General features: G+C 41.6%; 2 protein-coding genes and 1 long non-coding RNA gene across 4 annotated transcripts in view; 1 reads left to right on the forward strand and 2 right to left on the reverse strand.

The window, feature by feature from the left end:
• Positions 1-4732, reverse strand: part of LOC114817299 — a 34606-nt gene extending 29874 nt beyond the window's left edge. Inside the window, exon 1 of the long non-coding RNA XR_003765161.1 lies at positions 4676-4732. This is a non-coding gene — a long non-coding RNA (uncharacterized LOC114817299). The remainder of the gene's footprint in view (positions 1-4675) is intronic.
• Positions 1-17744, forward strand: part of CFAP43 (cilia and flagella associated protein 43) — a 63900-nt gene extending 46156 nt beyond the window's left edge. The window contains exons 25-39 of one of the 2 annotated variants that reach the window (XM_007667653.2): positions 1268-1474; positions 2884-2973; positions 4037-4117; positions 4694-4819; positions 5861-5980; positions 6772-6879; positions 8518-8604; positions 8948-9036; positions 11324-11531; positions 12011-12123; positions 13440-13599; positions 15016-15180; positions 15556-15636; positions 16282-16435; positions 17422-17744. In XM_007667653.2, the coding sequence (XP_007665843.1) occupies positions 1268-1474; positions 2884-2973; positions 4037-4117; positions 4694-4819; positions 5861-5980; positions 6772-6879; positions 8518-8604; positions 8948-9036; positions 11324-11531; positions 12011-12123; positions 13440-13599; positions 15016-15180; positions 15556-15636; positions 16282-16435; positions 17422-17588 (1956 nt within the window). In that variant the 3' untranslated portion in view covers positions 17589-17744. Of the gene's footprint in view, positions 1-1267; positions 1475-2883; positions 2974-4036; positions 4118-4693; positions 4820-5860; positions 5981-6771; positions 6880-8517; positions 8605-8947; positions 9037-11323; positions 11532-12010; positions 12124-13439; positions 13600-15015; positions 15181-15555; positions 15654-16281; positions 16436-17421 lie in introns of those variants that run through there. The other variant, XM_039914313.1, reaches the window with a different exon arrangement.
• An 841-nt stretch (positions 17745-18585) lies between these two features.
• Positions 18586-24962, reverse strand: SFR1 (SWI5 dependent homologous recombination repair protein 1). Its single transcript, XM_007667654.2, has 5 exons — positions 24891-24962; positions 23106-23190; positions 22166-22277; positions 19540-19953; positions 18586-18989 (listed from the first exon to the last, which is right to left on the reverse strand). The coding sequence occupies exons 3-5, from the start codon at positions 22253-22255 to the stop codon at positions 18798-18800; spliced, it is 696 nt and encodes a 231-aa protein (XP_007665844.1). The 5' UTR covers positions 22256-22277; positions 23106-23190; positions 24891-24962; the 3' UTR covers positions 18586-18797.
• Positions 24963-25910: the final 948 nt, after the last annotated feature.

The following is a 25910-nucleotide window of genomic DNA, read 5'->3' on the forward strand; positions in this document are numbered from 1 at the left end:
CTGTGGTTATTCAAAACTGGGTGCCTTGAACACCAAAGTGTTAAAGAGAATATTAAGTGGGGAAGCAGTGTGGCCTAGTAGAAAGAGTACGGTCCTGGGAGTCAGAGGATTGGGTTTTAATGCCTGTTTTTGCCAATTGCCTGCTATGTTACCTGACAATTTAATGGGAGAAGCAATAGACATCTACTGAATGAATGAAAGACTATATTAGAATAATAAATCCATATGTATAAATACAATGACAGCAAAGAAAAAATCGTACGACTGCCGAGCTGATTAAAGGGATGACATGATTGGGAAGGCATCCAGAAATGCCTTCTGTAGTTGCTGGCTTTATAGGAGGGCTGAGGAGAAGGACGTTGTCGGGCAAACAGGAGGAGAGGAGAAAAGAACTGTGCAATGGGTCAGGGGCAGGAGAAGCAGCAAGGCCTCGTGCTTAAAGAACAGGCCTGTGAATCAGAAGGACCTGGGTTCTAATCCCGGCTCTGCCACTTGTCTGCTGTGTGACCTTGGGCAAGTCACTTCACTTTTCTGGGCTTCAGTTACCTCACCTGTAAAATGGGGATTAAGACTGTGAGCCCCATGTGGGACTTGGACTGTGTCCAACCTGGCTACCTTTTATCTACCCCAGCACTTAGTGCCTGGCACATATAAGCCCTTAACAAGTACTATTAAAAAAATAAGGACGATGAAAAGCAAGGGGCAGTTTCTTGGGAGGAGCCAAGATGGACCACAGAAAGAGAAGAAAACAAACAAGTGTGAAGGAGCCAGATGATGTAGAGTTTTGGTCATGGCTACCATTTTATGTTGGCCCAGACAAGTAGCATTTTTTTCAGAACTTTCCCCAAATCTTCAAGGTCTGTGCAGAACTAGCCATCAGTTCCAAGGTGTTTTTTTTCCTATTTGATTATTGGTTTGGCAAGATATGAGAAGCTACGGCGTCTGGTGGAAAGAGTAGAGAACAGTGTATCAGGAGACCTGGATTCTAATCCTGGCTTTGTTCTTTGGTGGATGTGTGAGTTTGGGCAAGTCGTTTCTCTTTGCCTCAGTGTCCTCATCTATAAAATGGGGATTAAATACTGTTCTCCCTCCCCCTTAGATTGGGAGGCCCATGTGGGACCAGGACTTGGCCTGATATAGTTGCATTTATCCCAATACTTAGTATAGTAGTTGGCACAAAAGAAAACACTTCATAGCATCATCATTATTATTATTATTATTATCATTGTCAAGAAAGACATTTTCAGTAACTTGTTTTCTTTTTCAGGACATCATTTACAGGGTTAAAACCGATTTTAATACTGAATTCAATACTGTCTATCGACAAAAAGAGATGGAAATTCTACGTGTGAGCGAAAGAAACGCAAGGATAAAGGAAATCATTTCAGACCTAGAGCTCAATGAGGATATCTGGCAGCCAACATTTGCAGACAGCGAGAAGCCTGAGAGAGTTCTCACCGTTGAGGATGAGGAGGTATAAGGAAAATGGGCAATTTTCCTTCTTCCTTCCTTTGCCAGTCCACTGTTCTGTTCTTTGTTCACTAGCCTCTTAAACTTCATTGGGCAGAGAGGGCCAAAGCATAAATCCTTAAATGAAACCAAGAACTGCCCAGTAAAAAAATCCATATTGTGCTAGACTCTGAGGGAGATCTGTACTGACTTGCAGGGAGAGAAAGCAGCTTGCTTCATGGGAACCATACCAATTTTCTCAGGGGAACAGTGCTAAGGAATAGTGGAAAGAGCGCTGGGAGTCAGGAGACCTGGGTTTTAATCCTGGTTTTGCCTGTTAGAGTTCTGCCATCACTAGTAAAGGATTTGCACAAAGAATCACTTGAGGGCATGAGGGTGGCCAAGCCTCTTGAACCAGAGCGCAAAAGAGAAGCATATAGTGCCCTAAACCCCTTGATCGATAATTTGTGTGATCTACCAGGTGATGATGATGATGATAATGATGGTATTTGTTAAGTGCTTACTATGTTTCAAGCTCTGTTCTAAGCGCTGAAGTAGATACAAGCTAATTAGGTTGGACACAGGGACTGTCCCACATTGGGGCTCAGAGTCTTAAACCCCACTTTACAGGTGAGGTAACTGAGGCCCAGAGAAGCAAAGTGACTTGCCCGAGGTCACACAGCAGACAGCTGGTGGAGCTGGGATTAGAACCCAGATCCTTCTGACTCCCAGTCCCAGGCTCAAACGAGCAGGTATTCCAGGACTGGGTACTAAACCCACAGTGGTACACTACAGCTGATTGACCCTGCTGCCACAAAAAAGTAAAAAATCCCAAAGCACAAGTGGGCAAACTGCCCAGCGAGTAAAGAAGAGCTGCCAGTGACTCCTGAGCCTTACTTTGGCCACCCCTGACTTAGGTTGCCCTATGAGGTGGACAGGCCCAAGAGGAATCCCAACAGACAGCAGGCCGACGAGGGCCGTGAAGACCACGACGACTACCAAGGCAACCACCAGCTGGGTTACAGAGCTACAGCTCAACATCAGCTGTAAAATTGTCTTGCATATTATCAAACCTTTGCTGGTACATCACTGCATGTAATAATCCCTTCCCCTCCTGCTCAATTTGTGGTATCCGCTGCCCCAGAGGGAATATGACTGGCTCGGGTGGGAAAGTTGAGCCACGCTGTGAAAATTATTAGCTCTGCAATCAATTTCTCTAGGCAGGCTCTCAGTCTGGGCTCACTGATTGTTTGCCTCTGCCGAAGTCCATTCATAGCATCCTCCCACTCATGTGTGAGGCAGAGATACAGATTTGCTGGTCAACATGGGGAAGGGCCCTGAGACACTCTCAATGCTTCTCTCCCAAGGGGCGGGAGAGAAGATTCGGTCTCCTTTGAAGCTTGTGAATTTAAATTTTTTTCCCCTCTTTTTCAGGTTAAAGTTGAAAAATACCTCACTCCAGCACAAAGGGCCAAAGTAGAACTAATGGAAAGACTTGAATTGGAACGACGTCTTGCTGCTCAGGTATAACATTTCCTTGGGAGATTTTTATAAGAAATTGAATTTCATTAGTGTACATAACCATCACTGCAAAGAACGCATTCCTTTGTAATTAATCAGAAACAATCAATCCTTAGTCTTTACTGAGCATTACTCTGAGGAGACCAAGCTACCAAGTGATTGAGGGAGAGTACAGTACGATAGAGTTAAGGGACTCAATTCTTGGCCTCAAGGAATTTAAAATCTATCAGGGAAGTCAGACACTAAAATTACAGGAAGGAAAAAGCAACAGAGTTTAAAGAGATGTTCATTAGGGCTATAGAGAGTGGTGTAGGGGGCTTAGTATCCAGATGCTCAGGTGACATTGGCAGTAGTGGGAGAAATTGGGTGGGACACTGAGAGATTAATCAGGGAAGATTTGGAGGAGGTGTAGTTTCAGAAGGGCTTTGAAGATGGGGGAGAACAGCAGTCTGCCTGATGTGGAGGGGGAGGGAGTTCCCTGAAGAAGGGAGGGTGTTAGCAAGGGGTTGTTAGGGAGAGAGTCAAGAGTGAGGCACAGTGAGAAGGTTTACGTTGGATGAGCAAAGGCTGTAGTAGGAGAGGAGAAAGGATAAGTCTGGGACAGAGGGCTTATCAGAAACAGTCTGACCTAGAGGATAGATCACGGGCTTGGGAGTCAGAAGGACCCAAGTTCTAATTCCAGCTTATCTGCTTAATTCCACCGCTTATCTGCTGTGTGATCTCGGGCAAGTCACCTGACTTCTCTGGGCCTCAGTTACCTCATCTGCAAAAATGGGGATTAAGACTGGGAGGCCTGTGTGGGACAGGGATGGTGTCCCACCCCGCTGTCTTGTAATAATTGTGGTATTTGTTAAACGCTTACTATGTGCCAAGCAGTATTCTAAGCGCTGCTAGATACAAGGTAATCAGGTTCAAGCGTCTACCCCAGTGATTAGTACAGTGCCTGCCCATAGTAAGTGCTTCACAAATACCATAAAAAAAGAAAAAGTAAATCATTAAATGAAAGAGCTGGATTTTCTCTTGTCCTGTCAGAGTGGAAATGTGGTCTGGATTTTTATTTTTCCAGGGGGACGATGCAAGAAAGCGAGCACTGATGGACATGATGGGAGGGGTTTTGGAAGTCAAGAAAGAAGATGTTTTGAAGATGGTAAGAGTTCTGTCTACCATTGTGGGTGGGAAAATTAGAGGGGTGAGGAGGCTTTATGAAATGCATCTTTTTTTTTTTTGCCAAACCAAATTTTCAGAAACTGAGTGAAGAACTAGGATCACTTTTCAGTCCCTTCATCCATATGAATCAAATTTGAAAGTATTGTAGACATGAGCCTTTTCTAATAGAAATTGCCTTTCATCATTGAGAAAAACTGAGTTTCAAAGAAAAGGTTTGTAATCCTGAGTAGTAAAAAGGTTTATGAATTTCAGTAGCAATTATGGGAATTGCACTTATGTAATAATTGTTACTGAAAATCTGCCTTGATATTTATCAATATTTACTGAACTTGATGAAGTTTCCATCTGAGAATTTGGGGATAGTCAAAGCTAAGCAAATATGCTTGAAACAAAAAAGAATTTCACTTTGCTTTTTGAAGCTCCAATTTTGGGAATTTTTCTTATCTGCTACTATGAAGTAAGATTACTGGGTTTTGTTTTGCCGGTAGTTAAAAATGTTTCTTTATTAGTATACTATGATAATAATGTAATCATTTACCTTTCTTTCTATCTTCAGGAGGTTCCTCAGCCTGCTTTCATGGCCAGAGATGACACTTTATGGAATGAAGAAGAAAAGAAACAATTCAAGGAATATGAAAAAAAAGTGAAGGAATTAAGTGAGGAAAGAGAGAAGTACAAAAAGGTCAGGAAAGAAAGGAAGGAATGATGAAATAGCTGAGTTTTGCTAAAGTTCTCTTGCAGATTACAATGACTTAACAATGGTGACTTCTCTGAGCATGCTAATAATAATAATAGTAATGATAATAATAATTATATAGTACTTTTTAAGCACTTATTATTGTTCTAAGCACTGTTCTGAGCACTGGGGTAGATACAAATTAATCAGATTGGACACAGTCCTGGGTCCATATAATAATGTTGGTATTTGTTAAGCGCTTACTATGTGCAGAGCACTGTTCTAAGCGCTGGGGTAGATATAGGGTAATCGGGTTGTCCCACGAGAGGCTCACAGTCTTAATCCCCATTTGCCAGATGAGGTAACTGAGGCACCGAGAAGTTAAGTGAATTGCCCACATATGGGGCTCACAGTCTTAATCCCCTTGTTTACAGATGAGGCACCTGAGGCATAGAGAAGTAAAATGATTTGTCCAAGGTCACACAGCAGACAAGTGGCGTGGGCAGGATTAGAACCCGGGTCCTTTTGACTTCCAGGCCCATGCTAATAATGTGCGGCTAAACCAAAACAATTCAAAAATGCCGTACCAACCCTTTCCTTGCTAATTACAAACCTTTTAGATGGCATAAATGTTCTGAAAATGTTCATATTTCCCAAGAGTCACAGGGAGGGCTGCTCTGTGGAAGCTACTCTGAAGCAGTAATAGGTTGTAGCAACACAGTCCCAACCTAGGGTGTATTCATGCACACTAGCTCAGCTGAAACTGATTACATCCAAAGTTCATTGAGCTACTGAATTACAAGGAAATCACTGCATAGGTAATAGAACTCAGCCCAGGCTTTTGGGTAAGTCTGAGGAATCCCAAATCTGATTGGCCCGTAGACTGCCTTGGGCTCACCAAAATTCAGTTAGGTTTGATCTTCCCCATTGCTTCTGTTCCTTCACTATATTTAGGGCCAGATTTGGGCCAGAAGCTGTCACCTGGGCAGTGTGTGCCTCTACTTATAATGGTCTCTCTGACCCTTAAGTGTATGACTTGTCTTTTAGGCAATGGAAACTGAATTGAAGAAACTTCAGAACTCCATTCAAGAATCAACACAGGCCTTTGATGACACTCTGAAAATGCTCTTTAAGAAAAAGGTGAAATCAGAAATGGTCATCAACCAGGTAAATGTAAAGCTCCCTCACATTAATATCACCAGCCATCCTATAATATTAATATGATAGGTGAGCCTATCACACATCTCGGTCCTCCCTAATCCCCTGATGAAACCCAGCCCACATTTCACTCCTCTAATGCCAACCTATTCACTGTACCTTGAGCTCATCTGTCTCACCGCCCACACCTTGTTCACATCCTCCTTCCTTCCTGGAATTCCCTCCCCTTAAATATCAGACAGACCACCACTCTCTCCACCTTCAAAGCCCTACAAAATCATTTTTTCTCCAAAAGGCCTTGGCTGACTAAACCCTCATTTCCCAACTCTACTTTCTCTCCCTTCAGCAACTCCTATGCACTTGGGTCTGAGCCCCTGAGGGAATTTGATACCCCACTCCCACAGCACTAATGTCGTAGGCAGGGATCATGTCTACCAACTCTATTGTATTGTAATCTCCCAGGCACTCAGTACACTGCTCTGCACTCAGTGACTGTTCAATAAATACCATTGACTGATTGACTTAAGCATGTCTCTGTTTATGGTTCTACATTTGTCTAGGTCTCTTTCCAACTCTTTTTCTGTCTCTACCCCTCCCTTTCCCATTCCTTCTCTCTTTTTCTCTCCCTTACCCTATATTTCATTTTTGTAACTCTTTCCCTCTCCTCCATTCGGTTTGACCATTAGCTCCACCTTTTGGAAATCTCTTCCCCCACCCCAATTTGAGCTCCAGAATATCATGTGTATTCTATGTCTTTCCCTGGAAAAGGTGTTGACTTTTTCCCATTCTTGTGTCCTTAGGAGGAATTCAAAATAACCAACCTTGTTTTCTCTTTGCTATTGGATGAAGAATTAAACACAAGAGAATTAGGATTGAACAACTACCTTGAAAGAAAACATGAGGAAAAGGTAATTGTGAAGCACATGAAGTACTGATGTTATCACTTTCTAGCCAAGTACAACTTGCTCAATAGTAACTTGAACTTAAATAATCAGATGTTTAGAACACCTGCATCTGGTCTAAATAGTGTGCAAGATATTGAGTATTGATTTATTTAGTACTGGCAGAATACCCCAATCTTGCCCTGGGCCATAAAGACAAACCCCAACTGCTCCCCACAAATCCACACAGATACCCACCATCCACTAACCTTCCCTTATAGTGGCAAGGGGAAGGAAGGGAGTAGAGAGAAGAAAGAGAGGCAGGAGAGGGGTATTTGGGGAATTGGGAATAGATACTTTGTTTCCCCCTCCCTTCCCAGCCAGTCATCTCTTGGGTCAGCAGAGAGCCAATCATCACTCTTTATAATAATTCAAATGTCAATTCTTCCCCTTCCGCCCTCCCTTTCCTCTTATATAAACACCTGTAGTAATAATAAAATTAAGAATTTCACAAAATGATGAAAATGATGCATACATTTTCATCTAATGTGTCCAAGAATTGTAGGGGGGTGCATTGAGGAAAATGCAGCTTTTATTGGAACCTGATTACAAGGTCAACCAAAATTCTGTTTTTTATGGTGTTTGTTAAGCATTTGCTTTGTGCCAGGCACTGTACTAAGCACTGGGATAGACACAAGTTAATCATGTCGGACACAGTCTCCATCCCACATAGAGCTCACAGTCTTAATCCCCATTTTGCAGATGAGATAACTTAAGGTAAAGAGAAGTATAGTGACTTGCCCAAGATCATAGAGCAAGCAAATGACAGAGCCAGAATTAGAACCCAGATCTTTCTGATTCCCAGGCCTGCATTCTATGCACTAGGCCATGTGGTGTCTCATATTTTCATCTTAGAAAACTGACTAAGGAACTTACAAAATAAACAGCCAACAGCTGTATCTCTCATTTCATATTTAGAGAATTGTGTCCCAGGAGATGGGCAGCTGGCAGTTCTTTAATATCAAGATTTTAAAAGTTGGTCAACTTGCGTATCTTCACTATTATCAGCCTTATGTATTGAGTACTTATTATGTGCCAAATATTGTTTTAAATATAATAAATTTTTGAAAGTATTGACCATTTGAAGATGATTTCATAACTGCTGAAAATTTTCATTAGCTGATTTGTTAAACTCCTGAATCATTTGGCTGTCCTGTGGATTTGCTAACAAGTACAGCACAACAATGAAATAGTTGTCTATGATCTGATAGAATGAAAAAAGTCCTATAGACTGATCTGAAGAAACAGCTAGGTTTAAACATGAATGTACAGGGCATATTAAGCATATTTTACAAAAGCATGTACTTAGACCACCAAGTAGTCACCTTTTTAGACAGGTGACTAAGCACTCTGTTGAACTTACCAAGTATTAGTACAGTCTCTGCACAGAGTAAGCACTCAGTAAATACCACTGGTTGGTTGATTATGAGTTTATTCCTGGCAAATATCATATTTTTACTTTCTTCTGCAAATATTGGCTGTAAAATGAATGCATTCACTATTATATTTATCCAATCCCAGGAAAATCTTTTCCTCTTAGAACTTCCTTCTAGTAATAATCCTAAAACTATTTCCACTAACATTAAGCCCTTTCTGTCTTTACAGGTCAGAAGTGCTGAGGCAGTTCAGACTACTAAAAAACAAGTGGATGCCTTCAGAGAGACCTATGATAATTTAGTAGCAGAGGATAAAGTAAGCACTACAAATTCTTGCCCATGTTCTATTCCCTCCATGAGTTATTATTTAATTGGATTTAATAACTCTAGATTTAGGGAAAACTAAAAGGAGTCCAGTTTCTCCACAGACTTTCACCATGTGATAGTTTTATTGATTCTGCAGCCATATCATGTAGGCATAGCGCAGAACTACAGGTCGTGTATTGGTCTTATGTGTATAAAGTTCACTGTTCATAGTGTCTACTTCAAACGAAGAACAACTTTACATAGTTGGTGGTTGGTTTGGAGTTGGGTCAGTTACAAAGACAAAGCTTTTTGAATAAAGTTGTGATTCCAATAGTGATGTGTTTCTCCCTTAGGTTCTGGAACGTGGATTTAGAAAGGAGTTTTCTGAGATACCCTCCCATCAAGTCGATATCCTTTACAAACTTTTTAAACGCCGAACCAGGTTCGGTTCTCTTTGTTTGAAATCTGTTTTCCTCTTGGGAAATTATTTGGTTGTTTTTAAATAGAAGAGTTAGATTTCAAGATTTTTTTTTTCAATTTTCAACATTTCTAGATAGACATATTTACATGGCTTCAATTTAGTGATGAAGCAAAAGATATGAATTATTTTAAGGCAGGAGAATAAATATAATATTCCATGACCTTTCTTCTTATGCAAAGAAGAAGAGAGGAGAAAGATCGGAATGTTCATGTTCTGCTATTAAGTAGGGTGGAAGAGAGATGAAAGAACTTCTTGCAAACACACTCACTGCAGCACCACATTCAGCTACACCATGAGTCTGAAACCTCAGGTCGGGGCAACCCAGCGGAGAAATGGCTAAGGGTAGGATGAGGAAGGCCCAAAGAGAATGTTCTTATTGTTAACATTATTACAAGAATTTATAAAATACCCACTTGGTGCTGATTGCTGTGTTTTAGACCTGGGGAAGAGTCATTCATTTAATCGTATTTATTGAGTGCTTTCTGTGGGCAAAGCACTATACAAGCTCTTGGGAGAGTACAATTTAACAACAGACACATTCCTGCCCAGAGTGAGCTCACGGTCTAGAGGGGCAGACATACATTAATATAAATAAATAGATATGTTACAGATATATACATATGTGCTGTGGGGATGGGAGGGAGGATGAATGAAGGAGCAAGTAAGGAGCACAGAAGGAAGAAGGAGAAGAGGAGAGGAGGGCTTAGTCAGGGAAGCCTTCTTGAAGGAGATGTGCCTTTAATAAGGCTCTGAAGTGGGGGAGAGTGATTATCTCTCTGATATGAGGAGGGAGGGCATTCCGGCCCAGAGGCAGGATGTGGGTGAGAGATGGGTGGTGAGATAGACTAGATGGAGGTACAGTGAGAAGGTTAGCAGTAGAGGAATGAAGTTAGTGTGGGCTGGGTTGTAGCAGGAGAGTAGTGAGGTGAGGAAGGAGGGGGCAAGGTGATTAAGTGCTTTAAAGCCAATGGTGAGGAAGAGAAGTAAAATGTGTAAGGAATAATAATAATAATAATAACTGTGGTATTTGTTAAGTGCTTAGTGAGTGCCAGGCACATTATTAAGCGCTGGGATAACTACAAGATAATTGGGTTAGACACAGTTCCTGTCCCACATTGGGTTCACAGTCTTAATCTCCATTTTAGATGAACTAAGTGACTTGAGGGTGATAATGAATGGGGTGGGACAGAGACTATGAGAAGAGGGATGAGCAGAGATTAGATCGGAGACTATGAGAGAGTAGTTTTTCTTTCCTCCATATTCAGGATGACGTTGCTGGGCTCAAAGGCAAGAGCTCAGTGAGTCTGACAGAATGCAGACCCTCAAGGAAAAAGGAGCTACACAGAAAAGACTATTGCTTAAATTGGGGTTGCTGAAAATCATTTAATTTTAACTTCCCTTGTGTACTTGTGTGGATAATACCGGGATTCAGAGACCAAAAGTCCAGGTTGAAGTTAAGTGACTTACCCAAGGTCACACAGTAGGCAAGTGGCAGAGCTGGGATTAGTACCTCGGTCCTCTGATTCCCCAGGACCATGCTCTTTCCACTAGACGAAGTTCCTACCCTAGGAGAGATTATAATCTAAAAGGAGAAGATTCATAGACAAATGATTTAAAAACACTTTATTTTTTAACAAACGGCAATAAAAGCAGGATGAGGAAGTATGAATTATACTTGCCCCTCCAACAAAGACTGAGTGAAGACAGACAGAGAGGTGGGCGGGGGGAGGAGGAAGGCTTCTGACAGCTCCCACTCAGAATGATAAAGCCTTCACACATGAGCCCCAATGGTGGAGCCAAGGAACCAAATATCATTATTTTAAGCTCTTGCTATGTGTCCAGCACTGTTCTATGTGCTTGAGAAGATACAAGTTTAATGAGGTTGGACAGAGACCCTGTGACCCTGTCCCACATAGGACCCATATTAAGTGGCACAAAGAAGAGAATGCGGCACAACACCTTTTTGAAACTGCACTTACAATTTGAGGGTGATAATGAATGGGGTGGGACAGAGACTATGAGAAGAGGGATGAGCAGAGATTAGATCGGAGACTATGAGAGAGTAGTTTTTCTTTCCTCCATATTCAGGATGACGTTGCTGGGCTCAAAGGCAAGAGCTCAGTGAGTCTGACAGAATGCAGACCCTCAAGGAAAAAGGAGCTACACAGAAAAGACTATTGCTTAAATTGGGGTTGCTGAAAATCATTTAATTTTAACTTCCCTTGTGTACTTGTGTGGATAATACCAGGATTCAGAGACCAAAAGTCCAGGTTGAAAGCACTGTTCCTTTCGGAGATCGTCCAGCATCTGTCAAAGCTAACAAGGAAGCCTTCGCACAGTTAATGAAAGTAATGGATGATTTGGATAATCCCGACAACATGCCGGATAACTTAGATCCAGCTGTGTGGAAACAATTCTGCATGATAAGACGAATGAAAGTGGAAAATGAACAGCAAGTATGATCCCTGCCCACAAGGAGTTTAGGGTCTAATGGAAGAGACAGACATAAAATAATTTGCAATTAGGAGGAAATGCTCAAAAAGGAAAATATGTAAATCGATATGTCTGAAAGCCCCTCATAGTGAGGGGCTGAAGTGCAAGGTCCTAAGGTAATACAAAATTGATACTGAGATGAGAGTTGGCAGGAGATGACCTGAGGATTAAAAACAATTGGGGAAAGTAAGAGGGTTTGAAGATGGACAAAGCTGGATTTGGAGGAGGAGGGGATTCCAAGCAAGAAAGCAAATACTAAAGAGGCCTAGAGTTGCTCTATCTTGCCTATTGAATTTAATGAGAGATGAACAGCTAGTTTTCTCTCTGGGGAAGGAAGCTAAAGTTTGTTTCGCCCAATAAGCCAAATTAATCTTGGGAGTGATTAAGTCTAAGCACTTCTCAAGATTTATATTATCAGAAATTTATCTTTTGGTTTGCCTAGATAAAGTGGAAGACTACCAGCTTAATGGAGATGCAGGCCTTTCTCCAGAGGAGAATTGAAGAGGATGAAAAGGTGCGCCTGGACATTGAAAAAATAGGCAGCGAGCTCAACATGTAATTTGATTTTTTTTTTTTTAGTTCACATCTGCAATTTCATTTTTATTGAACTAGTGTATTTAATTGGACAGATCATGTGCAGTAACTAGTTAATGCCACAGTATAGCTGACAAATTATCAAACCAATCACATCCATCATGGCAGAAGTTCTTAGCAAAGGAGCGAGCCAGAAGAAAACACTCTCTATAAAACTAGATGCCAGGGAAATAGACAATAGAAGGAAAAGACAAAGTTCCTGCTCCTGGGGAATTTACAAGCTATGGGGCAACGCAATGAATACAACTGCTAAATATAAAGTAGGTAAAAGAGTAAGAAAATAGACACAACTGATAATAAAGGAATTAAATAAACAAATAGCTAGAAATATGAATGTTAAGGTGGCAGATAGACTGGCATGACTAGGAAGATGGGGATTTATCAGGGAAGGTGATTTTTTAGGAAGGCCTAAGGAAAGGGGTGTGATTTGCCAGGCATTTTTATTAATGGCATTTGCTAAGCACTTCTATGCATCAAGCGCTAGTCTAAGCTCTTCAGAGTAGATGCAAGTTAATTAGGCTGAATACGGTCCCTGACCAACACGGAGCTCACAGTCTAAGTAGGAGGGAAAACAGGTTTTGACGCCCCATTTTGCAGTTGAGGAAACTGAAGCACAGAGACTGGAGAGAGTTTCAGGAGCAGAGGCAGGGCGTGAGTATTGGGGTCCACAGATGCCACAACCGATTTCTAGAGTGGTTCCATCAGCTTTTTCTAAGTATTATATGTAACATCAAATGGCAAGACAGAATCACATACAATGAAATTCTAGAACACAGTCCACCTAGTATTCAAGCAATATTTATATACACCACCACTGGCTCTGCCTTGGATGACAGCAGCATTTCCAAACAACTGCTAACTGGTCAGGAGAATTTGGAAGGGGCTGCAGGGGCAGGGAGAGCAAGACTACATACAAGGTAAAAAAAATGCATTAAAAACACGGGAAAGCATAATTTCAGATTTTATGACGTAACAGTGGACAGCCGGGAGATAGTGACATCCAGCAGATCATCCTGGTGTTCAACAATTACAAATGGGATGATTCTTAAAGCATGGGAATCCTGAAAGCTGAATCTATTATTCTTCAAAAGTCAATGATGTTGAAGATAGCTATTTGTAGGAAAGCTGTAACTTAGAAATGTATTCCCCACAATAGAGCTCCAAATGTTTCACTATCCTTTTCATTAATATTTTCTATTCTCAAACTGCTAAATGTTCACATTTTAAATTTCATTAAATATCATTACAGATTTGGATTTTTTTTTTTGTCATTTTAGACTTAAAGAAGAGAAAATGAAGTTTCAGCTGGATTTGACCATCCAACTCCTACTTAAACAAGGACAAGTAGAACTGGAAAATTTCCAATTAATGCTGGAGTACCCTGACTCTATTCTAATTAACAAGAGTATAATTGAAGAACTAAATAGCATAATCCGGGTAATAACATATTTTCAGGAAGAAGAAAATACGTAAAAAAAAAAGATGTAAACTTGTCTTTAACATCTTTATCTTTTTAGAATACAGTTTTTGTCTAGGTGCTCTTTATAATATTGAATGCTACTAATTGGTAATCTGTACTATAATGATAGCAATTAGTATTTTAGGATTCTCTGGGGACAGTGAGAATACTGAAAGATCTAAAAAATATCCCTTTGGAGCTGTGCTGGTTGAAGGTTCAAGGTCTCGACTTTTCCCCCCCCAAAATGTCAGCTGTCACTGTGGCATCCGAGCCTGGGCCCTGCTGGATCAGAAGTCTCGAAGGAGGGAGTGCAATCCACGCCTTCCACCTTCAGGGCCAGACTGTTTGGAATTCACCTCAAACCCCTCTCCTGTCCGCCACACCGCTGCCAGTGGAGGGTGGGTGAAATGGTTCTTCAGTCAACTTAAAATGTTGGAATTTTTCCGTTCCTGGACTGGGAGAAAGAAGGATCAGAGAAGATGCTGCTTTGGCATATCATCGCTGCTATTTAGATCTTTATTAAAAATGTAGAAGTGTATTTAGTAAGCTCTTACTATATGCCCAGTTCACTGATGTTGGGGGAATTAAACAACCAGAAGTAGGGTAGCACCTAGTGAGGTTATGTCATCTGTGGTGAAGGGTTTCTGACTGAAGAACCATCTAGGGGGTCTCCCAGGGTGGAGAAGCTCAGCAGGTATCATAATGAGCTGTCAAGCTCAGCAGGTATCATAATGAGCTGTCATAAGTAGCTGCTTAATATGAGTGGTGAGGACTGCGGTGGCTGTCGATTCAGCTATCCAAGCAACCACCTGCTGGTTCTGCACTTTGGCACCATGTTACGGTCATTTTGACCAAAAAGGGGTTTTGCACAAATTCTTGTATGCACTTCACAGTGCTTTTCCAAAGCCCTCCTACTCGCTTCTAGTATTCCATTCCCAGCAGGAACATGATTGATGGGGACAAGCGTGTCAGTGGTCTTGTGTGAAACGTTCAGCAGTATGATCAATTCCCTCACACAGGCTCCTTAGGTCTTCCTGAAGTGCTGGACCAGGGTTCCTCCAATGTTTACAATGAAAGACTTCATTGACACTATGTGCCAAGCACTGTGTTAAACCCTGGGGATAGATTCAAGGTAGTCAGATGGGTTACAATCCCTGCCCCACATGAGGTCCCCATCTAAGCACTGTTCATTGTTTCTACTTTTGTCTTCCCCCTAGATGGTAAATGTCTTGTGTTCAGATTATCTCATCAATTGATATCCTCCTTGTTTATTCCCAAGCACCTGGTACAAATAGCAGGCACTCAGTAAATTGTAAATAATGAAAGATTATAACCATTTTTAGGATTTGCAGAACTGGAATCTGGTAATGAAAATGTACTACTGATCTTCTTAGGCCCAGGGACAAAAGAAAATTGCCAGCATGGTAGAAAGTAAAGATTTCCATAAAGGAATATTTCAGATTGAGTGGGAACATAAGAAAATGGAGATGGAAATGGAAGATCTAAATCAGAAAGCTTGGGATATTCAGATGATGTATTTTTCAAAAGATCGCCAGACGGTAAGTTATTCTTTTACACTTGTGAATTTTATCTCATCTTTGACGTGGAGGCAATGTAGGTCAGGCGTGGTTAAATGAAACCATCATTTTACATGCTTACTCTAGGCTTGAAATGGGCAGGAAATATGTCTGCTAATTCTGTACTCTCCCAAGTGTTAAGTACAGAGCTCTGCCCACAGTAAACACTCAATAAATACCATTGATTGATTACAACATTCAACTTTGTCCTTCTACTAAGAGAAGTTTGTTGTAGGAGAAAAATATTTGAACACTAAAGACAAAAATATATATATATGTATATATACTTATAAGTTCTCTGTAAATAGGAAATAGAAAATATAACATACTTTAATGTGATGGTATTATCCCCCACAGTACCTAAATGAACCAAACTACGACAGCCTTATTGTCCACCAGATTTCAATAATGGAGCAAACCCTTGCTGTTCTAGATAAGGTAAATATAATGATGAGGTCAGTATAACCATGAATTTTGAAATGTTTTTAGCCAAAATCCTATTAAGTTTTTATAATTTTAGCAAACTCAAAATTTTGTCAGTTTTCTGGGTGGAGTTGGATTTTGAAAAAGAGAGCTAGAAAACCCTGAATAATATTAGATTATGTCTACCTCCATACACTGTGACAGTTTTGACTAAACTGTGATGATTTGTAGCTTTGAAACCTCCATTCTTTCAAGAACTGGTAATTACTTGACTAAGATGAAGTTCCCCAAATGCAATTTCAGTTCCTGTTGTGATCCAAGGTTTGGTAACCTTTTAATGAGCTGTAAACTGCATTTTTAGTCATGATTGTTCTGTTCATGCCATCCACAGTGGGTACTCAAATTTTACTGTGAAAAGGAATTCCTCTGTATTAGATAATGGAAAAAAATCATTTTGGATAATAGTCCACTGTTCTTAGCCTAATATTTCTGAAAATCTTACTGTTTCAATTGCTATGGTTTCAGACTTTTCTCTTGGATGGCAGATATTATGAAAATGCATATGTGTATGTCACTTTTGAATAGTGCCCATCCACTATCATGACAAATTTTAATACCTTTTCCCAACTTTTTTTTTGGGGGGGTGGGTGAAATTACTAGACCCATAAAAAGAACGTCAATGCCCGCAAGAAAATACTGAAGGAACTGGGGAGGAACAGCACTATAAAAGATATAGTAAATTATAATCTCAGCTACGATCTACAAGAAGAACTGGCATCTGTTTCTGAAAGAAGATTAATCTATAATACAATCGGTGAGCCAACATCTCTTAACGGGTTACATGTTTACAGTGAAAAGGCTGCTCATCCACGATGGCAAGCGGCATGGGAGTAAATGTGTAGAAACAGTGTGAATCTGGGAGTCAGGTGACCTGGTGCTCATTCCAATTTGACCACTGACCTGCTAAATCAATCAATAGTGTACTTCCTAGCACCTGCTGTGGGCCGAGCACTTTACTAAGCACTAGGAAGATTAAATAGTTACTGGACCCAACCCCTGCCCTCAAGAAGCTTATAATCAAACAGGGAAGACAGACACTAAAATAATATAGGTAGGAGAAAAGAGATTGTGTTCTTACTAGGGTATGCACAGAATTGCTACAAGTGAGTGGAAGTAAATGTTGGCCCCAGCGTGCTGGTGGGTGGATAATATCAGGTGATGGAAGAGATTCACTGGGGAAGGTTAGGAAGAGATGTTATTTCAGAAGCGTTTGGAAGAGGGGAAGAGTTGTGGTCTGGCGGATATGAAAGGGTAAGGAGTTATGGGGCGGAAGGGCTTGAGCAAGGAGTTGGCCGTGGAAGGGATGAGCAAGGCACAATGCATATAAGAGCTGGAGATGAATGAAGAGTATGAGCTGAAGAGTAGTGGGATAAGAGATTAGAAAAGCAAGGGGGGAAAAAGAGCTGATTGTGTCAGACAAGTCATTTAACCTCTCTGTGCCAGCTTCCTCATCTGTAAAATAGTGATAATGCCTGCATCTCACAAGAAAAATTGAGAATGAGACAAAGAGAAAAGAGAAAATTAAACCACTTTTCAAATTCAGGATATAAGGCCAGTCAGTGGTTCTAGAGCAAGTTCTTTAAAATTGATCTGTCTGCAAAGTGTGTAGCAATTCTAAATTCCTACAATGTAATTAAAGTCCTTATTTATTGAGAAAACTAATCTTTTCAGATAAAAGAGTTGAAAGTGTAGACAGTGGTTTTACTGCTAATTTCTTTTTAATCTTCCTTCTTATACCAGGAACTGAGCTGACTTCTAAGAAGATGTCCAATGAACGATATGAGGCCATGTTGCAACAACAAAAATTAATCAGTGTTGCAAAAGAACAGGCTGAACAGATTTCCATTTTGAAGGCTGAGGTTGAAAGGCTAAGAATGAAAACATTTCCTGCTCTTCCTCTGAAATAGATAATTAACAGAATATATGTACAAGTGTTTGGTGACTTCAGCCACAAAAAACATCATGTCCTTGACTTAGAGCTTTGTTAATGTAGTGTTAATTTTCTTATGTCACCAGACCATTCTTAACATACAAATAAAAATACTCTTTCTCCATGCCTTTCACCTAAACTCCATTTTTTCATATTAGACTTGAGCAATTTTTCTTTTCCCAAAAACCCAATAAAAATGGCCTTGGGCAGCTAAATCAATTATTTGGGAGTTGAGGGAGACAATTAAAGAGGAAAGAAGAGGGATAACAGTTGCAACTGTTCTGTAACAGTAGGTTAATAGAAAAAGCTACTTATTTTAGTAGTTAGCTGTGTATCCTATAGTTTTTTAAGCAAGTCATCCTAACCTAAACTCCCGGTGAGGAAAAACATTTCATTTTCTCATCTGCTAGTTCTTCACTCCTATAGTAATAGAGTTATGAGGTACCTGACAATTTAAATTCCATCCTAAGACATTTGGTTCTGCCAGGATGTGTTTTCATGATGCATTTTGGTTAGACCAAGGCAGCAGAATTTAGGAAACATTCTTCCACCCACAGCAGTTTGGTCACAGCACTATACGACGGTGAAAAGAAGAACTTTGTGCATGCACCCAGCATTAGATACAGCTGAGTATTGCAAAGCAAGTTTTTCTTAACGCATGTTTAGACTTTCACAAGAACACAACCCCTGTGTAAAACAGTGGGTGGATGTAGTATTTGGTAAAATTCAGAAAAAGTATAAACAGTATATCTCCATATTATTTAGAGGAAAGTCCTCAATACATATGAATTGCTATTAATTGGATTTATTCTATTCAGCTCAGTAAAGCATCCTTAATTTATCCTATTTCAAGACTAAACATATTTTACTTCAATTTTAAAATGCCATGTCAGCTTGCCATTGCTTAAGTGTATCTGTCCATCTCCACAATATGATCACCTTAAAGTGTGAAGAAAAAAAAGTATTGCTCTCAGTATGAACAAACATCTTTGGCATGTTTTTATTTAAGAACAAGTTCAAACGCAAATAGTTTCAAAACCAAACAACATATGTAATAAGATGATCTAAATCAAATTTACCAAGACAGACCTCTTTTCCAAACCAGGATAGCATGATGGCGTAAACATTGTCTAATTTAACCAAGATTCTCAAAAATGTACAACTCATGAAAATATTTAAATTCAGGTCAAGATTCTGTAAATTCTTCTTCGCTTCTATTGTAATGTAGCAGTTTGTCTTCTAATCCACAGTGGTCTATCAACTGAGCAAGGCTTAATTTCTTGCCATCCATAGACAAAGCTGATTGCAGCTCATAAAGTAACAACTGGCTACTGCTTCTCCACTTTGCGATCAGAGATTTCAACTGGGACAAGTTATTCTGAAATAGGAAAGAAAAATATCAAATCATAAAAACAGGCTATGCTTCTAACTAAATATGCATACATTTCTGAGTCACCGGAGAGCTGCTGGCACTACGACGTCTCCCTTAAATCTGATTGAATTGGATTTTGATTCTAGCATCATCAGCAATAATAAATTCTGCATTAGAATTTAGCTGACAATATTGCTGATGGTGCTTATTCTTTCCTAGTGGATTTGAGATGCAAAGTAAAGTAAAATTATATTTTGTCAGGAAACTTTGATTTGCCCTAACAGGGGATAACTGAAGAATTAGGAATGCAAACTTTGTGATCTTAATACCACTGGGGTGTTTATATTCATCTTATTACATATTTTTATATAATTCAAAATAAGCCTAAACTCAAGTGCCTCCTAGAGTTGCTGTCCTTGACAATAGGTGTTTCTCAGTAAGCACTAAATGAAAAACAGTTCTATTTTATTATTATAACTTTTACTATTTCTTAATGGTTTTACTTTCATTTCACAGTAATTACAAGCAATGGGATAAGTGTTGGAAAACTTCTCACCTTCGATCTGTACATTTTGACCAGTTTTAATCTTCGAAGAAGCTCTTCTTTCTCTTGTACCTGTTTCTCCAGTTCCACCTTCTCCTCAAGTAGGTCTTGTTTCGTGAGGTTATCGCTAGCAGAAATAGTCTGTGGAGATTTCTGTGGTACAGAACTGTTGCCAGATGATTTGGGGTTATCAAAATCAGCATCTTTGAGGGGTTTTTTCAAATGTGCACATTCTGCACAATTTTTTTTCATGTTTTCATATGCTTCTGGAAACCTGGCACAGGTTCCTTCTGTGGGAGATGATGCCTCTTCTGGAGTACAGACATTTTCTTCAGTGTCCACTTTTAGATGCTTTGCCACAGTGTAACAGGAATTAAATGAATACCTTGTTTTCCTTAATCGCTCTTTAAGTGCTTCACTCATGACCTCAAAAAGGCGCAAAAATTAAGTTTTAGAAAACCATAATCTATATCATATTAAATGTGCTCGGGGAGACTTCAAACTATCTTCCAGGGAACAATACACTAAACCATCCCCGGTAGATTCATGTCTATATTTTAAAATACCTCTGGTGATGAGAACTCCACACCTCCTTAGATATTAATTCTAATGAAAGCAAATCAGGGACACGCAAGAGACCTAAAAACCTTACGTGCCACCATGGCACAGATGCTTTTTACCCTCCTTAATGCATGTGTGCATATTTCTAGATCTGTGCAGATACGGATATGACCTTCATTTCTAAATTTGACCCACCTGCCCCGTAGACTGTAATAAGCTCCTTGTGGTCACGGAATGAGTCTGCCAACTCTGTTTCATTGTTCGCTCCGAAGTGCTTCACACAGTGCTCTGCACACAGTATGCACTCAAATACCAGTGATTGTCTGTGTGACCCCATGCATGAATACAACATAGAAGAAAAGACCAATGTGTTGATAAAGACCAACTCACGACCAAGACTTCCAGCTGGAGACTCTGCACATAGAGAAAGGTTCATGCTATGCTGTGGGTGCATGGGGTGCCTTGCTCTGGATTTGTTTTATGAAGTTCTTATTTTAAAACGTACATCCCGGAATCCGTGATCTTGGCAGAGTCTTTGCTCAAAGGGAGCAACTCTCCCCCCAGTTGCTGCCCTCCAGGACAGTCTGCCTTGGGCAGTGCTCTTCCAACAGTCCTTCCCTATGTTACCCTGCTTGAGGCTGTTCTGCCTTTAAAAAATTTATTCTTACCCTCCTGGTTTACATGTGCCCCCTTTTCACTTCACCACACAACAGCTACATAGGAAACCTTTTGTCATCCATTCTCTCCTCATGTCCTACTCCGAAGGGTTGTAATGGTGGGAACATTGCTTAAGTCCCAGAAGCTGATTTCACTGCGGCAATTGTGTTCTGCCGTTTGACGTTTAGTATAGTTCATCCATGACACGAGTGAAACTGTTCAAGAAGCTGGATGTATTTTCTGTAGATGGCCAGGTCGCATAGCCATAAAAAGGTCTGGACGTCATCATAACCTTGAAGGCCTTCGATTTCATATGGAGATTTATTATCTGTCGTTGCCATGCTGGTTTGCCATTCCCCTTCCCTTCCGCATACCTCTAATCTTACACGAATACTCTTGTTGCCTTCATCTATATTCTATTCCCAAATTCTGCCTTTACCCTATTTCTAAATGGCCAAAGTTAGAAAAGTAGAGAGTGTACAAAATAACAGTTGATTACTTCAAATAAGCATGAACTGTTCCTGTATTTTTCTCCACTTTTAATATGTGAAATCTGTATTTTCTTACAGGATATAATATTGTCTTAATAATATTAATATTAGTCTTAATATTGCCATCTTCCTATCCAGCATCCTATCCAGCCAGATCAGAAAGGGGTGACAGTTTGAGAAGCAACATGGCTTAGTGGAGAGAGCACGGGCCTGGGAGTCAGAAGGACCTGGGTTCTAATCCCAACTCTGCCACCTGTCAGCCATGTGACCTTAGGCACCTAACTTCTCTGTGCCTTAATTACCCCATCTGTAAAATGGGGATTAAGACTGCAAGCCCCATGTCAAACATGGACTATGTCCAACCGGATTGGCTTGTTACCTACCCCAGTGCCTGGCACATAGTAATTACTTAGCACACAAACAGGGATGCAGCATGGCTTAGTGGATAGAGCACGGGCCTAGGAGTCAGAAGGTCATAAATTATAATCCCAGCTCCACACCCCATCTGCTGTGTGGCCTTAGACAAGTCACTTCACTTCTCTGTGCCTCAGTTACCCCATCTGTAAAATGGGGATCAAGACTGTGAACCCCATGCAGGAGAGGTACTGTGTCCAACCTGATTTGCTTGTAGCCATCCCAGTACTTAGAACAGTGCTTGGCACATAGTGTGCTTAACAATACCATAATAATTATTATTACTAATAATAAATACCACACATAAAACAATAGCTTCTGATCATTTGGACTCAAACTCACTTGAGTGGTTTGAAGATATTCATTGCCTCCAAAATCCCTGCAATTTATCCAGCCAGACACAAGTTTCTATTCCTCATCCATCACCCAGTACATTAAGGCCAAGCCTACTTACTGGCAAAACAGAGTTCCATTTTGGCTTCAATTATTTACCTAACAAATGTGACATTTCATACCTGTTTCCCTGAGCTCTGCAGAGGACCTGTGGATCCACAGCCCTTTGGAGTGCTAGGTAAGGAAGCAGCTTTGTCTGATGGACCGTCCATCTCAGGGGAAAAAAAAATTGCTCTAGGAAAAAGAATATTTGCTTTAGGAACAAAATATATGATAATGTAGATACATAACAAACCTACATTACTGTAAACCATTACTACTTCAATTTTTCTGCAACACTGCAAACTCTTCATGAATGAAAACACCTCTCAAGTCAGAATTTTTCCAGGATGTGAATTTGAACCAAAGATGAATAAGGCCTAAACCCTTCTTCCGGAATACAATATTGAGAAGCAGTGTGGCCGAGTAGAAAAAGCACAGGCCTAACGGTCAAAGGAGCTGGGTTCTAAACCTAGCTCTGCCACTTGCCTGGTGGGTGACGTTCAGTTCAGCAAGGAACTAAATTCCTCTTCTTTTGTTTAATCAACTGATGGATGGTATTTATTCAGCACTACTCTGTGTAGAGCACTGTACTAAGTGCTCCTTTAGATTGTGAACCCCATCTAGCACGGATTGGGTACTACTTGATTATCTTGTATCTACCCCAGCCTTGACCATTTTTTCACTAATGGGTTGACATTTCACAGATGGCTCAACCAGTATTCATACCCATTGCTGGACAGATTGGAAATAACTAAGTTCTCCTTTATCATTAATTTGATTTTTATAGAATTTACAGATTGCTGACAACTCATGCAAGTAAACACTTTTTCGACTGCAACATATTATCCCATTCAATTATTTCTGGAACACACAGTTTTTTCTGGGAGGTCAGGTTCTGTGGGCCGAGAGCAGCATTTGATGAGAAAGTGAACTGGCAACCGACATCTGACACGAGAGAAAGAAAGTACCCGGTAGGAACCACAAAATGAGTGACTGGAATCAACTGGTGGAATAACCTACATTGTTCCAGGTGAGGAAGCAGCTTTGCTGGAGTTTCGATCGTAAATTTACTTCCGGTGAGATGCAATATGGAAGAAACCGGGACCTTTGGGAACAAAGAGAAAGTTGGTGAAAATGGGATATTTCCACTACTGAGTCACAAGTTAGTAAAGAAGGCGCTTCCTTCCAAAAACTGAAGCAAAGGGTACATTTCTAATAACAAATCCTATGACACAATAGAGTTGGGAAGCAGCAAGGCCCGGTGGAAAGAGTATAGGCCACTAAGTCCAAAGACCTGGGTTCTAATCCTAACTCTGCCATGCTCCTGCTGCGTGACCTTGGACAAGTCACTTAACTTTTCTGCGCTCAGTTCCCTCAACTGCAAAAGGGGGGACAGTTCACTACCTGTTCTCTTTTCTACCGAAACTGTGAGCTCTGTAATAAGAATAATAATAATAATATTTGTTAAGCACTATGTGCAGAGCACTGTTCTAAGCGCTACGGTAGATACAGGATGATCAGGTTCTCCTATGTGAGGCTCACAATCTGCGTGGCTCAATGGAAAGAGCCCAGGCTTGGGAGTCAGAGGTCATGGGTTTGAATCCCGACTCTGCCACTTGTCAGCTTTGTGACTGTGGGCAAGTCACTTCTCGGTGCCTCAGTTCCATCTGTAAAATGGGTATTAACTGTGAGCCTCACGTGGAACAACCTGATTACCCTGTATTGACCCCAGCGCTTAGAACAGTGCTCTGCACATAGTAAGTGCTTAACAAATACCAACATTATTATTTATAATCCCCATTTTCCAGATGAGGTAACTGAGGCACAGAGAAGTGACTTGCCCACAGTCACACAGCTAAGTGGCAGAATCGGGATTCGAACCCATGGCCTCTGACTCCCAAGCCCGGGCTCTTGCCACTGAGCCACGCTGCTTCTCTGTAGGGATCCTACTGAGCTTGTAGGTAGCCCAGCGCTTAGGACAGTGGTAAATACCACAATTACTATCATTATTATTATTCATTCAGGCATATTTATTGAGCGCTCACAGAGAATAATAATAATGTTGGTATTTGTTAAGCGCTTACTATGTGCCGAGCACTGTTCTAAGTGCTGGGGGAGATCCAGGGTCATCAGGTGGTCCCACGTGAGGCTCCCAGCCTTCATCCCCATTTTCCAGCTGAGGTCACTGAGTGACAGAGAAGTTAAGTGACTTGCCCACAGTCACACAGCCGACAAGTGGCAGAGCTGGGATTCGAACTCATGAGCCCTGACTCCAAAGCCCGTGCTCTTTCCACTGAGCCATGAGAAGCACCTGGCTCAGTGGAAGGAGCCCGGGCCTGGGAGTCAGAGGTCATGGGTTCGAATCCCACCTCTGCCACTTGTCAGCTGGGTGACTGTGGGCAAGTCACTTCACTTCTCTGGGCCTCAGTGACCTCAGCTGGAAAATGGGGATGAAGGCTGGGAGCCTCACGTGGGACCACCTGATGACCCTGGATCTCCCCCAGCGCTTAAAGCAGTGCTCTGGACATAGTAAGCGCTTAACAGATACCAATATTATTATTATCAAGCACTTGGAAAGCCCAATTCGAGGATGCTTGGCCTCAGAGTGGGGCCGACTTCCGGTCCTTGGGCACAGGACCATCCCCCCCATGGGCAGCCCTCCCACCCCCCCACGAGGGAAGGCTGGGTGGCCCTCGGTTGGAAAAGGGTCTCGATTCAGGAGGGAGACGGAACGCGGGCCGCAGCGAGCCCAAGGAAAGGCTAGCGGTGGCCCATGGCCGGCCCCCAGGCTCGCCCGCCCGTTACCTCAGCCGCCATGGCCGAAGGGAGCGGGTGGGGGGGGGGGGAGGACGAGGAGCCAAAGGCGCGCGCGCGGCCTCGCGCACCGCGAGCGGACAACGGTCGGCGGGGCGGGAGAGCGTGATCCGATTGGTGGACGCGCCCCGTGACGTAAGGACGCCGAGGGGGGAGCGCGCGCGTGCGTGCGCGGCCTCGACGCCAAGGCAAGGCCTCTGAGGGAGAAGGGCGGCCTTTTGCTGGAGGGCAGAAAATGGCGGCTTTGGGACCAGCCCCCAACTACATCTGCGAGACCGTCTCCTTGGCCCTCAAATAGGCTGGGCGCTTCTCGCCGGCGGATTAGCCTACCGCAGCGCTCGAGGCCGTTGTAGAGAACCAGCGTGGCTCGGGGGAAAGAGCAGGGGTTTGGGAGGCCGAGGTCATGGGTTCGAATCCTGCCTCGGCCACTTCAGTCATTCAATAGCATAAATACTATTATACTAATACTATTATACTAATAGTATAAATGCTATTGAATGAATGAGTGAGTATTTATTGAGCGCTTACCATGTGCAGAGCACTGTACTAAGCGCTTGGAATGGACAAATCGACAACAGAGAGAGACAGTCCCTGCCCTTTGGGCTTACAGTCTAATCGGGGGAGACAGACAAAAACAATAGCAATAAATAGAATCAAGGGGATGAACATCTCATTAAAACAATAGCAAACAAGTAGAATCAAGGGGATGTACATCTCATTAACAAAATAAATAGGGTAAAGGCAAAATAAATAGGGTAGGCAGCTGTGTGACTGTGGGCAAGTCACTTCACTTCTCCGGGCCTCAGTGACCTCATCTGTAAAATGGGGATGAAGACTCTGAGCCTCAGGTGGGATGACCTGATTACCCTGTATCTCCCCCAGCGCTTACAACAGTGCTCTGCACATAGTAATAATAATGTTGGTATTTGTTAAGCGCTTACTATGTGCCGAGCACTGTTCTAAGCGCTGGGGTAGACATAGTAAGCGCTTAACAAATACCAACATTCTTCT

Source organism: Ornithorhynchus anatinus, chromosome 16 (assembly GCF_004115215.2).
Source record: "Ornithorhynchus anatinus isolate Pmale09 chromosome 16, mOrnAna1.pri.v4, whole genome shotgun sequence".
NCBI lineage: Eukaryota > Metazoa > Chordata > Mammalia > Monotremata > Ornithorhynchidae > Ornithorhynchus > Ornithorhynchus anatinus.